This window comes from Epinephelus moara, chromosome 7 (assembly GCF_006386435.1).
Source record: "Epinephelus moara isolate mb chromosome 7, YSFRI_EMoa_1.0, whole genome shotgun sequence".
Lineage (NCBI taxonomy): Eukaryota > Metazoa > Chordata > Actinopteri > Perciformes > Serranidae > Epinephelus > Epinephelus moara.
In genome coordinates this window covers 8,216,750-8,231,748 of record NC_065512.1, presented here as the reverse complement: position 1 = coordinate 8,231,748, position 14,999 = coordinate 8,216,750, and the positions used below count along the sequence as shown (strand labels likewise).

The 14,999-nt window shown below is 40.1% G+C and overlaps 1 protein-coding gene across 2 annotated transcripts in view; it reads right to left on the bottom strand.

Annotated features, from left to right (window-relative positions):
• The window catches only part of wars2 (tryptophanyl tRNA synthetase 2, mitochondrial), a 105,382-nt gene that overhangs the window by 45,800 nt on the left and 44,583 nt on the right, over positions 1 to 14,999 (bottom strand). For both annotated transcript variants that reach the window (XM_050049222.1, XM_050049221.1), the window contains one exon: positions 8,312 to 8,477. In XM_050049222.1, coding sequence (XP_049905179.1) covers positions 8,312 to 8,350 — 39 coding nt within the window. In that variant the 5' untranslated portion in view covers positions 8,351 to 8,477. The remainder of the gene's footprint in view (positions 1 to 8,311; positions 8,478 to 14,999) is intronic.

Below are 14,999 nucleotides of genomic sequence, written 5' to 3'. Positions count from 1 at the left end.
CTGTTGTAGTGTTGACAGGACAGGAGTCGGGGGGCAGACAGGGTGAAACACAGAATTACAGCAGAGCAAAAGGACACTTCCTCAACTTCAGCATGAATATTGACAATATTATTATTCATATAGCTATTGTTTTTTATTTCATTGAGTTTTAGATAAATATTCTGTACATACAGTTTGATAATTCACTTGTCAGAGTACAGGTGTATAAGCTGGTAATAAAACAAATGATCTATATTACATTAAGGTTTCCTAGTAAACTATGCCAGTAAGACAGAGCTGGAGCTGGTACATCTAAATGGAATGGAGACATTAGAGACACCTCAACTCGAAGGTCTATAAGCTGAACTTGTGTTTTTATCCTAAACCCTGTTAGTTAATCTATGTGCCTCATTTTTTGTTCCCAAACTCGATATAAAGCTTTGCTGAAGTAGCTCACAAGAGCCAATAAGTTTTGATTTGGCTGTCACGTTAGAGGAAGCTAAAATAAATCACAGTGTGTTTAATGTTTGCTACATGCAAAACAATAAAAACAGAGACAATCTAATGTTAGAGACAACTGCTCCAGTTACTCTGAATCTACAGCAGTGGTTTTCAAACTTTTTGTGCCCAAGGAACACCGAAGGGCCAAAATCTCAAGGCACACCGGTATTTATATCTGTGCACAACGTTATCAGTGTTGCACAAATAAAATTCTCTTCACAACCACTGTATTAATTTGGAGCAAAAACTCTTTTGGCAGCAGATATCTCTAAAACTGTCTGCATAGTCTGACACTACAGGTGAGAGAATATGTATTTTTGATTATTACAGTGTAACGGATGTAAACAAATGAGTCTAACCATAGTTTCTATCTCACACTATCGCTGTCGTAATTGTTTTTCATAATGACAGCCACATGTCCCGTGTGCCTGATGCTTTATATCATGAGGAAGGCTTCCCTCCTCCTGGAGTGATCATAGCTGAGTAACACATTAAAATTCACAACAAAAGGAGAATAAGAATTAAAAACAGCGACTGTCCGGCTCACATATAATGGGATCCATGGTGTTGGTTAGCTGTTTGAAAACCATCCAAGGCGCTCTGATTGTGGGTTGCTAACCCTTGATTAATACATGGATAAAATTAATGAAGGATGCTTTTCACTGCCCGGTCGCCAGAAGACAATGTCAGCACTTTGTTCCTGCAAACTATGAATAATGTTACTTTGTATGCTTTATAAATATCATGTCAGTGTCTCAATAGTGACGTAGTGCGTAAGCTGACTTTGTCATCCGCAGGTGGAGAGTATTAATGATGGCTTGACACCTAGGGGAGACCACTACCAAAGTGCAAACAACTGCAGACTGCTGTGTAGGATCAACAAACCAAAACCGGTTGTGTTTCAGCAGCTTTTTAGCCACCAAACGTGGGTATGTTTTAGGAACCCATCGCTGTTTTTCCACCGGATATGGTGCTGCAGAAGGCGTTTTTTGGGGGGGGACATTGTTGCTTTTCCTGCCGGGACTGTGCCACGAAAATTAGTACTTCATGCCAAAACATGACCTTTTCCTCACCATAATTAAGTCGTTTTTGTCCCTAAACTTGACCACACATTAAGCACAGCGTTAGCATCTCGGCTACATGATTACCTACAAATGCAGCATATCAGTTGTTTGCAGAAACTTCACATCAACATTTTTTTTGCCGACTTAGTTCCTTGGACTTCCATTGTAAATAAGCTGGACGTAACTCTATTATTATGCTACTACTCAACCCATCCTTGAAGAGCACTTGATTTCTACTTCAACATCATCAACATGTAGTTTCTTGACCCCGTGCTGCACTCTGTATTTATCTTCATCACAACTAAAGCATTTACAGTCCTACTCTCTGTCATTAGAGTGTACCTCAAAGCCATTATTAGCCATTTAGCATGATAAAAAAAGTGTAACTGAGAGCTCTGTGTGCAGCTTTCTGGGAACCAGACGTGCTGTGTGTTCCGGGGGTTTCCGCCACGCAGCCTCTGACTGAGCTGAGGTCTGAGCAAAGTGTCAAAACTGATGAAGACTGCAGCAGAGCAGCAGCGAGCGTGCACGTATCTGCGTGTGTGTGAATGCACGCATGTCTGCTGTATGTGTGTTTATTACCCGTTTCCAAAATAACAAAGGGATCGGGGGATGAGTGGATGCCAGTGCAGCGTGTAATCAGAGCCAGATCCTACAATCCATCAGCGCCGGGGTCCATCAGAAAATGACTGACATCGGTAGACGGAGACTTTCTCCTGATTCCACCGCAGCAGAGACCCGGTCATTAGTCAGCCTGACAGCCCTCATTTATTCCCTGCGACGTGAAAAATAATGACTGTCTCTTTGGATATGAACCCCCTCTCCCCCCCTCCACCTCCCACAGTCCTCCTCCCAACAGCCCACCAAAGAAACTAGAAGTCACGCAGACAAACTCAATTTAGATGACAGTTTTTCATTGTTTGCTCTGTCGTGTAATTCTTCAAGACTGCACTGTTCTTAAAGTCAGATGCCTCTCCATGCGCTCATCTTTTCCTTCTTTCATTAACATGAAGTTAAACTAATGTGTCACTTCTCAATACAACACCCCCCCACCACCACACACACACACCCCCTCCCCATGATACAGTCATGCAGAGAAACTCAGTTTTGATTAAACATTTTGGGCTTTTTTGATCTGTTTCACTGGTTTAATGCCATCTCAGTTTGTTTCTCTGGTTTTACTTATGAATTTTATAAAAGACATGAAAGGAAATTTTGTTCTGTTCATAAAACTCTACAGCACACACACACACACACACACACACACACACCAAGGACGAGTGCTGCCTTCCCAAAATCAAAAACACAAGAGTGTAAGTGTAGATAATGAGTTGAAGGACTGGATTAAACAGTGTTTGTCTCTAATAAAAAACAGTATGTCACTACCCAAACACTAAAGCCAAGGGGGCAACATTCTGTTTAATCAACTATTGACATTATCAGCTGTAGCCTCATACAGTTTATTTTGGAAAAAGCCCTGGTCAGTTTGAGCCAATCTCACATTATAAGTGACTGTGCCCTGCTATCTATTGAATCTGAGGAAGTTTGAGATACATTTCCAAAACTCATCCATTTGTCCTCGTCCATAAATCCTTTTATCTTGTAAAACTGAACCATACTGTATGAACACACTAAGATCAAATCAAAAATCTGACCACTGTGTTCAAGTATATACACTTTTAGTTAAGTTCTGAGCAGACGAGACACAAAATAAATGCGTCACATGACCCTTGTCTGACAGGAATTTTATGTCAGTTTAACAATTCAACATAACATTGATGTGTCACATGAATACAACAGTCTTTTTTCATTTAAATAAACTATAAAATATATTGTTTTCATAATTAGTAAAATAAGGCAAAGGGATGGATTCTGAATCAGGAAGTGTTCTTTGTTTCACCTCAGCACAATTTAATGTTTGACACTCTATTACTCACACATGTGGGAGGTCACTGACTGTATATAGTCGACCAACCGTCAGTCGACCAGAAAGATCATTAGTCAGCAAGATTTCATTGGTTGCTTAGTCGCAGATAAAAAAGAAAATAAAACAAACATGAATCTCCATTAGGAGCTGCACCTTGTCAAAATAAATCCAAACCTATATGACTGGGCCATGTGGGAATTTAATTTGAAAAGACAGACACAGGAAGTGTCCACGCTCAGCAGTCAGACAGGAGTCAGGTTAATTTCCAGAGCTGGTACCTGCGGTTATTCCACAGGCTAGTTAATAACATGTCGGGCAGGAAATCCAAAGTGTGGGATCATTTTGAGAAGGTGAAGGACGAACCCAAGGTGATATGTAAACTCATCTTCATTGGTCGACTACAAACATGACGTATCATCTGAAACATGGAAGTAGCTACATGCCCATTAGCCCACAGCGTCATTAACAGGCGGCTCGCTCAGTGTGTGACGTGCACTTGTAGATAAAATATAGGCCTATATTAATGAAGGTTCATTAGTACGGTTTTGTATTTCTCTGTAATGTAGCACAGTGTTAACAATGTTACTGATACTATTCTTTCGCACACCTTCAACTCAAACCACCAAAATATATCATTTAATCATTACATTAATATCATAAACATGCAGGCGACTAGTCGACTAATGGACCTAAATGATGACTTTTGGTCAACAAGGAAAATTCTTAGTTGGGGGCAGTCCTAGTTTGCATACAGTCTCTTTCAAAATAAACGCACTGTGTCAGTACAATACCGCGAATTGACATTTTTGTAACACATGGTTACGTTTAGCCAACACACACACATGGTTGGGTTAAGAAAAAAAGAACAGGGTCTGGCTTTACATTCATACAGGAAGTGTGAAGCGAACATCAGCCTCCCGGGTGAAAGTCGTGGTTGTTGGACCCATCCACCACCCCTCCAGCCCGCCCTACTCGGACTTCCGCCGCCTTAACTTTCATTCTTGTCCCGCTGCATTTCCCCCTGATGCCTTATCTGATACTGGAAGTCACTGACCAAGCCCCGATATTCAAGGTCTTCAGAGTGAGACCGGGTTAAATTGGGACACCCTACCCCAAGATGTGAGGGGTAAGGGCCAAGTGGTAGGGGCAAGGGGTTTGCAACTTAGCATAACAGTATGTAACCAATGAATGCATATTTAAGCCTCCTCTGCAGGCCTCTCATTTTCAAATAAGTCAGATATTAAGTTTCTAACCAAGTCACAGCAGGTGTTTTGCAAGCTGCAGCTTTATCAGCTACAGATAATAAAATCTACTTGAATCATCTCAGCCTCCAAAATGAGAAAACAGTCTAGTTCTGTCTGAAATAAGAAGAAATAAAATCAAATCTGTCACTGTTATCACTGTAAACTCCACCAGTGCTCTGCTAGAATGCAAAACCAGTAACTGCCAGTAACCGAGGGAGAAAGGATTGACTATATAATTACAGTGCGAGACATTACGGTCACATTATTTACCTGTACTGACTGCACACTGGCTCCACGTGAGGCTGAGCCGCCGTCAGTCCCTCAGCCTCAGATATGTGCTAACACAAGTAATGAAAACTGAACCAATACATGATTTAAAGAGCGGCAACACGGGCCAAAGTAAATCCTGATCTCCAAATGTGACCTTGTTATCCAGTTAGCTGTGTATGCGTGTATGTGTGTTTGCATATATCACCCGCTACCCCTTGAACCTGATGACTGATTAAGAGTTAGACCACTGAATAAACTGTCTGCCCAAATATCAGCGATCCAATGGGTGTGTACAAATATGTGTGTGTGTGTGTGTATGTGTGTGTGTGTGTGTGTGTGTGTGTGTGTGTGTGTTCTCAGCAGCCACTAAAAACAGCCGCAACATTATAACACCTAATTTACTCTCGTTTAAAAGCAGGAGAGAGTGAAGGAGAGGTCGTTGGTGTTTTCTCTACGTACAGATGTAAAACAGGAAGCTGCTTATCTGAGAAAATTACACCTGGGCAGCAAAAACTGGCTCCAATATTGTGACGATTACAGTATGATGATTCTTTGTTTTTTGGAGGAGACATCTCATATTTTTTGACACTTGATGTTTTAATCCAGAGCAGCATGCAGGGAGGTAACCAGCAGACGCTGAAGGACACTCTGACAGGATGGATGGATGGTGATGTTTATGAGACGGTCTCTCTGCTCCGTTTTCCCACAGCAATCACACAAGTTTCATCTGGTTTCATGACCACAATGCCAACACCCACATCCACAGCCCGGAGAGCTGAAAGAGTCTCCTCTTTTTAAGTGGAGAAAAAAGGATTCATGTCATGATTTGCTCTGACTTCCCTGGGAGTCAAACCCCAAACCTCCCAGTATCAGAGGGGACAGTAACCAGTACGCTATCAGTTATTACTATACTACAGCTCATGTAAAAAAATGTTTACTGTTGTGTACTCACTGAAGCAGCCCGCACCATGTGGGCTTCAGGCTTGCATATGCTTCTGCAAAGACATGATTTTGTGTAGGGGCAATCTGGAGGGTTTTTGGGTGAGAATATCAGAAATTAGAGGATGAGGCTTGCATAATTTTTGTGCCTATAAATAGCATGGACAAAATTACGTATGACTATTTGGAAATGTAACGGCCTAAATGATTTAGACATGTAAATTGAAATTATTGAGGTAATGGAAGAAATGAGAGTGTATATTAAATGGGTGCATGTGTACGCAGCCAGTCACCAGATGAAAATGTTGGCACTGATGTTGGCACTGATATGTTACATTTGTACATTTCATATGTATCATATCAACGATTCTCATGAGCTAAGTTTGTCACTGGGAGGTGAAGGGGTTAGTGGATGGCATATCACCAAGGCAAGACTCCTGCCAAGCTCCAGAGCAGTGTTCAAGACCAACAACCAACAAAACCAGTTGTTTTTTATCCACTCATTGCTGTGTTTTTAGCGGCTTTTTGGCCATCGCACTTGGATGTTTTTTGGCAACCTGTTACTGTGTTGCCACCGGGTATAATGCCAGGAAAAGTAGGCGCTTTTTACCAAGACATTGCTGCATTTCCTGCTGGGTTACTGCCAGGAAAAACAGTTTTTTTTCCCCCAAGAAGACATCACTGTGTTTCCACCGGCTACAGTGCCACAAAAAGCAGTTGCTTTTTACAAAGACATCTTTGTGTTTCCAGACAGGATAGTGTCACCAAAAGCAGTTGTTTTATACCAAGACATCACTGCATTTCCTGTTGGGATTGTGTCACGAAAAGCAGTTAGTTTTCACTGAGACATTGCTGCGTTTCCTGACAGGATGTTGCCTCCAAAAGTGGTTGTTTCAAGGAGACATTGCTGTGTCTTCAGCAGGGATAGTGCCACGAAAAATTACTGTTTTATACCAAGACATCTCTGCATATTCTGCCAGGATAGTGCCACAAAAAGTGATTGCTTTTTACAGAGACATCATTGCATTTCTCGTTGGGATGGTGCTATGAAAAGCAGTTGCTTTTTACCAACACATTGTTGTATTTCCAGCCGGGATACTGCCACAAAAAGCAGTTGTTCTTTACCAAGACATTGCTGTGTTTCCCACTGGGATACTGCCACAAAACGCAGTTGTTTTTCATTGAAACACTGACGTATTTCCAACCAAGATAGTGCCACAAAAAGCGCTTGTTTTATACAGAGACATCATTGTGTTTCCAGCCAGGATAGTGCCACAGAAAGCAGTTGTTCTTTACGGAGACATTGCTGTGTTTTGCGCTGGGATACAGCCAAAAAAGTGGTTGTTTTATACCAAGACATCACTGTATTTCCTGTTGGGATAGTGCCACAAAAAGCAGTTCCAGTTGTATGTATGTTTACGTACATATATGCATGCATTAATATTTATAAGTATGTATGTGTATAAAAACCTGCATGTAATAAATTTATATTTCTTTCTATGTTTTAATCTATAAAGCCGATTGGGCTTCTCTGTATTAAAAACACACTTTTTAATTTTAGTATTGTTTCATTTTGTCACAGCTGTTTTCTGTGTGTGTTTACAGACTGCACTATTACACCCACAACTGTAAACATATGATGAATTGTGGCTTATGCAGCTCGCAGTGATATGATTAATGTCGTAAACTCATAAAGTATAACATAACGGGAGGATCTCAAAAGAACAAATATCAATGCAGCCATAAAGCACTCAAGATGAATTTGTCAGGAGAGGAGGAGGATTTTTTTATTTGCTCTGTTTTTTCAATTGGTAGCGCTGTCAACAAAACACACTCTCTGCACGTGGAACGCTACCTGCTGAGCCACTGGAAGGCTTTTAATGTGAAACATCTGTGCAGGAAGTGTGTGGGTTCAGTGACACTGGCTTAACACTGGACGTAAAAACTGCAAAGTAGAATCGACTGCAATTAATTAGCGAGTGAGAACAATCTTTCGGTCCAATCAGAGAGCAGTAGAGGGATGCATTATCCTGAATCTACTGAATTAATTTATTGAATTAGGTAAGGTAAATTATGCACCCTATTGGATTCTCTCTGTAGCAGAGGTAAATAAGGGCCACTGTTTGATCTTTACAGTCATTTAAGAAATAGCCAAAATGTATTATTAAACTTTCAGAAATATTTCTCAGTCTGCTGCCTTATGTGTTCTCTTAATGTTATTTTTCTGTCTGGTTGGTGGTAACTTTAAAGTTCAACATTTTCCCAAAGCATTAGCCATATCTGCATGTCCTTTCCCCGTGTGTATGTGCATATGTGAGGAAGAGGCAGGCGCAGTGATACCACATATGTAAGTGTGTGTTTTAGTGCATGTGTGCGGGTCTGCTCACATGTGTAATAGATGTGTAATATCTGCTCCGAGGCCTCATCACTGCTGTCAGCACGTCAGATCTTCAGCGTGTGTGACGGAGGATTGTTTTACTGAAGTCATGCAGCTGGAACCGCCCGCCGAACCCGCTGCTCATTTTCATCTCAGCCTCGCCGCCCTCGGGTTCGCTGTGGAAAACAGAGAAACGTCAGCGAGACAGCAGAGTGTGTGTTTATCCGTGAGTGTAGTGTGTTTGTGAATGGGAGGGAGTGCACGGCTGAGTGTGTGCTCATCTATGAGTGTGAATGTATGTGGAGTGTCTGTCTGTGTGTCTAATTGGGGTCCTGTGGGATTCCTGTGGGATGGGAGGACAATTACACTGCTTTTTAAGAATTGGGGGAAACCAGACATGCAATTATTTTTGTAGAGCACATGAAACAAGGTCATTGTGTGTCACTATTATGATACAACACCAGTGAATCAGTTATGAAAGCATCAATTCACAAAATGGAGCAACATCAGTAGTCTCAGGTTTGCAAAAGTCAAGTTTATTACTCTTAAAGTAATACTGACTCATGATTAAAAAGCAGGATTGGGGTGAGGTTATGATTTTATTTGTATAAATAGATGTATGATATTGAGGCCCAGGTCTGCCTCTAAGAATGACCTCCTATGCTTTTGTCATTATCAAGTTTGGTTTTTTGTCCACAAAATGATCAAATGGTGATACAAGAAAAAAAGTCTAAGAAATATGACTTGAAAAAATTTGAAGAAAAAATGTCTGTCTGTAATTTTGACATTAATAATTAAATGTATTATTATCAAGAACAGGAAGAAGAAGAAAAAGAAGAAGAAGAAGAAAACTAAGTAAAAAAATAAGTAATACTGCATATGATTTTTTATTTTTAAATTCTGAGAAGGGACAAATGACTTGACTTAGGAACTGATATTTAATAATAATAAAAAATAAAATAAAAAACCACAATTTTTTGTCATGATAAGCAAGTATTACCAGGCCAATTTTTTTTTAAATATAATACAAAAATAAAAATTGAAATAAAAATAAAAATAGAAATTAACCTTCCTAATGAATAAATTTGAACAATTTTTACAAGTGGTATAACTAAACCTCCAGATGTATGTATATGTGTGCATGCATGTGTATTTATGAATGTTCGTAAGCATGTTTTTGAGAGATCAGTGTGTGCCTGCCTTCTTTCTAGCTCTGCATATGTGTGTGTCAATAAACAGTGTATGTGTGTGTCTACATTATAGAGTGCTGGTGTGTGTGTCTGTGTCTTGGTGTGTGTGTGTGTGCTCTCCAGCTGCAGCTCAGGCCAAGAGGGTCTGGCCCAGATGGATGTTGGGTCAAGTCCTGCTGGAGCTGCAAACACACCAAAGAGCATGAAGAGCCGCAGTCGAGATCAGGTTCAGTGAACACGGAGCTACACACAGAGGAAGGCAGAGCAGAACAACCGCTGTTTACACACTGTGATAAACATGGAGGCCTGTAACCGTGAAGTGCAATGTGTCGGCTTGGCACTAATTTTGCTGCATATTCAAATTGGAAATTAGCTCAGTAAAGCAGTGTGTGTGTCTGTGATCAAATTTGGAAAGGAGGGAAAACTTGTTTCATGCACTATAATAGTCGTGTTATACATCTACGTAAGAGGCGCAGTGATGCATACAGAGTGCGTAGATCAGAGGGGCCAACAAGCTATCAAGGATGTAAAATTATGAAGTTATTTTTGAGTCCAACAGTGTGGCATTTTCCCTTGTGGTTCCATCTGGAAACAACATCCGAGGACATGAAAAGACCTGAGTAATGCTTCGCTGCCATGAGAGGAGACACGAGTGCTTCCCAGCAGACATGTTTATGAGCAGATACATGATTAAGAAGAGATGGTGTGACACAAAGATGCTCCTCGTCTGTGAAATTATAGGTCATCCACGGGGAACTTCCCCTCATTTGTGTCTCTCTTCTCTCTTCCCACTGCAGACCTTCGTGCTGAACTGCGACGTGGTGTCACACTCTTTTTGATTTTCCCTAAATGATTGTTGTATGGCAACTATTTTAGGTTGGAACCAAAAACCAATAATTAAATTTCAAATGTCTGCAGAATGACAATAATGACGCACAGGAGACTTCCAAGTAAAACACTGCGTGTGTCCTAACACTATTTTGCATTGAGTAAATATTCATAATTAAAAAATATATATATTTTTTTTATTGATAAAAAACACATTTGTGGATAATAATTCATAACTCTGACTCCTTAAGCTGCAGCATGAGTAGAGCCTTTCACTTCAACTCGTCTTCCTCTTCTTTCGCGCCCACCTGACTTCCTCCTTAACACTGTGCTAAAGCTAATGTCAAACGTAGCTGTACGGTATACATACGCTATATTTACTCTTCATACTCACGAGCCAAATTAGAAACTCGTTGACTCAGAGAAAGACAGTCGGAGCAAAAACAGAAACTCCAACATCATCTTATAATTAGCAGCATAATTAGTGGCACACACAGTCAACGGATCTGTCAACACCTGCTCTCTGAGGGATGTTTTTCTCTTTTCTTTTATGGTCATTTGTTATACAGATAAATCTGTATCACAAAAGTTTTAGCTTGTCATGTTTTAACTGAAGACTCAGGTCTATTCTCCTCTTGACTGCAAACACTTGAAAGACTTAATTTTCAGAGGATTATCTTTCCCACTATAAAAAATGAGACAGATTTAATTGACAATAATTAAAGGAGCTATATGTAAGAAATCTAAAGCAAATAGTCATAAAATCCTCCTAATATGTCACAGAGACTAAGGAATAATGTTCATATAACATACTGATCTCACCGACAATAGTACAGCCAGAATATTTGCGTCTAAAAAAATTTTTTGCGCTCCGCAAATCATGCTTATGTTTTGAATTTGTGTTTTGGCCTGTTGTGCCACCCACCGCCGTCTACCAGTCACGCAGTCAGTAGAGTCTCAGCATCAGTTACAGTTACGAATGAGCTACAGCAGCACGGCAAGCAGCATTAGCAGTGTCCCAGTACATAGCATGAGCAGCCGGCTTCTCCTCAGCTGTATCCCAGCAGCAGCGTTAGCAGCAGAGAAGCCGGACTTGTTTGAACGGTCCACTGGAAAACCGAAGATCAAGGACGCGGTGACGCGGCCCTGCCACGGCAGCCGCCCGTGGGCAAACAAATCAGTCTCCAGCGTGCCACTCGAATCTGTAGGGGAGGGGGGGGGGGGCGGACACGACTCACGGCAGTATTTTGAATTTGAGTGCGGTAACCGTTTTGGCCACATTCTTACATACAGCGCCTTTAACTTCTATTTAATTTTATATTTCACTTTAGTTTTTTTATTTATGGGATTTTTTTGTATTATTATCATCGCAATATTTCTAAATTAATACATATTTGTTGTAGATTTATAAAAATAAAAATAAAATCCTTTTTTTTTTTTTGTCTAACTGCAATAAAATAATCCTGTCAAATTGGTTACTTGTTACAGGGTGAAGTCAGGTCATTTGGGACACTTTTTGGTTGATTACCAAGAAAACCACCTAAAATTCTGAAAACTACCTTGAGTGTTACTTTTATAACTTGTTATGGATCTCTGCTATATTTCTAAAAAGAAAATATGTTGCCACGCAAAATAATTTAGAAATTTTGGACCTCCAAACACATCGAGAACCCCTTCCTCACTCCAATGACATGTTCAGGTAAAATGGGACAGTCATGTTTGATTTGTAAATGGTTAAATCCATTTATCAGTTCAGTCATTAATTCAGTAAATCATTAATGTAACCCATAGCTATTTGTTCATAAAGATTGTTAAAGACTGTCTTTCCTTGTTCATTTGCTGCCAGTTTCCTTGGTGCCATATTGTCCACAATGGACATGAATGTGTGTAACAATGATGACTAATTTTGGACTACTGAGGCTGATGTGGACTCACTGCATCATCTTTAATTATTTTAAGTGACAAAAATACTATAAATGTCTGTTATATAACAGGGTGACACACCATAGCATGAGTCATGATTTAAAGGGCAGCTGGCAGACTAAAAACATGCTGGTTTCTGTGAGATAGTTTAGCTCGAGTGTCAAGGAAGGTGGTAGGTAGGCAGACTCAGCAGACTTCTTGGCTCCACCAAAGTGTACATTTATTTACAGTGCTCGCCATTACATGTGCAAATTAGGCAAAATTTATTTACAGTGCTCGCCATTACATGTGCAAATTAGGCAAAAACAAACAAAAACCCAAACAAAAAAACAAGCAAATAACTGAGGAAAATTAACTCATAATAAATCAAATATAAGGGCACATGTTCACAGCAGCAGGGCCTCTCCTCTCAGCCTCGAGCTCAAACCTCAACTACCTTTATATAGAGGGACTGACTCACACTTAGACTGCCTCAGCCCCTACCAGAACAAAAGGAGGTTGCAATACACAGTAACCTTAACACAAGGAAATCAAATAAACACCTAGGATTAACTTACAAGCACATTTACATCACTAAATGAACTACTAAAAGTAAATAATCCTAACTGGTTACTTTAAACTGCACTAAACAAACAAAAGAAATATTCCTACAAAAAGAAAACCCCTCCACTTAGTTCAGCCCAATGATGTCATTGATGACATCACTAAAACTATAAAAGACAGGAAGTGCTGGGCGGCGGCCTTTCAAACAATCCTGCATGGTGGGTCGGAACAAAGGAACAAACAGAGGTAAGTACAGACAAAGGAACAAACAATTCGACTAAGTTCAAACCTGAAACACAATAAAAGTAACTGAAACCAACTTGTGACTGTGTGTTTGTTTTAATTTACTCATGTGCATTGATGTTAACTGTAACATAACAAGAACACAAACAAACCCGGGATAGTAAGTGGTGTAATGTTACGAAAGCAATGGTAAATTATAGCAAAATAAACGTATGTAAAAGTAACATGGTATACTGTGTACAATGAGCATGTAAGGGACAAGTGGTGAGTGAAGGTACATTCTCACCCACTTCATCACAGTTTCACTTCAGATAAATGTCCCATTTTACCTGAAGGCATCAAGTACTCACTCAAAACCCTTTCCCATGAGAATATCAATATGACACATGGCTTACCTGGCATGTTCTGGGGCTGGTCATTATTCAAATCTTTGCTCTGCCCATCCTAGTTATCGTAGACCAATCTAAATCATTGTTTCATGTAAATAACATTGGTAGTGACAGTGCACAAACATGTTTGGTGACTGGCTGCTAATATTTAAAGAGCCCAAAGATGTAAAACCTTGTTTGTCCCGTTTTAACAACACGGGGCCACATGGTTCTGATCAGACAGTATCAGCGCGATATGGCTGTCATTTGAGCACACTTGGATGTTTGCCAACATATTCTCACTCCGACCTCATCCCACATCAACGTTTGGTCATGGACTTTTCAAGGCGAGATACGACATGAAAGGTACCCTGGGTGTGTTGGTTGTTGACATTCTGGGACGCCGTGTCAAGTTCTGCCTGTTACATGCATTGTCTTCTTTCAAAATACACTTCTGTTTTCACAGGAAATTTAACATTTAAATACATTCTCTTTCAAAATAAAAGCACTACGTTGGTACAACAATGCAAATTCACGTATTTTTTTTCCTTCTACAGCAAACGCACGTGGTTATGTTTAGCTAACACACGCATGTGAAAAAGCACATGGTGAGGTTTAGGAAAATCTTACAGGACGCGAACACTGGCCTCTGGTAAAAGTCGGTGGTTGTTGGACCAATTCACCAACACAACTCCCACCCACCCTACTCTAGTCTCGCCACCAGACAATCAGAGATCTCTGCCTTCTGATAGTCTGGGGACACTCCTTTCTAAAGTGTGTTTAACACACCGGCGAAAACGGCCGGCAACAAAGCAACGCCTCTTGCATTTTTGAAAAGGACATGCCTTCTCGGAAATGTGCGCTCCCCCTTTTCTCGTCCGCAAGGAAACAAACACACAGAGAGCTTGAAAATGGATGCCGAGAGATTAAACTCCGTTTTATCAAACGTGTGCTCATCCATAAAGAAAATATTTTTTTCCAGCGGATGTCTTAGTTACAACATTATTGAGCTAACTGGAGTAGTTTCATGTCGTATCCGACAACGGGAGGCTTTTAACAGATGACGTCCTGATGTTAGCTTCGCTGCTAGTGTTAGCTGTCCCTGTCAGCTGTAGACATCGTGATTTCCCAAAACTGAATAAATACCACACATAGCAACACAAAACTGCTTTGCTAGCTCAATCATGTTGTAACTAAGATATTCGCTGGAAAAGATATTTTTTCACGGACCGTTTAATGAGTTATTACCTATTACAGACACTGCTAACGGTTAGCCCAGCTGAACGTGCACACAGAAATAGTAATGTTTGTTCAATCATTTTGTTTATAGACTTTACAAACATCGGATTAGTCCAAACGGTGATACAGTGATGTGAAAAATGTGATATATAGGCTATATATACAGTGGTGGAAAAAAGTTTTCAGACACCCCATGCATTTGTGAAATATTGCATTAAGAATCACTCTTAGGTCTTCAAGTGCAATTTCTTTTAGTACAGTCACAGCCAAAATACTAAATAAATCCTAAAAAAGCCATTAAAAACTTAAAATTGATTGGTTCCATAAAAATACATAAGAAATTTTGAGTATTGGGTCATTTTGG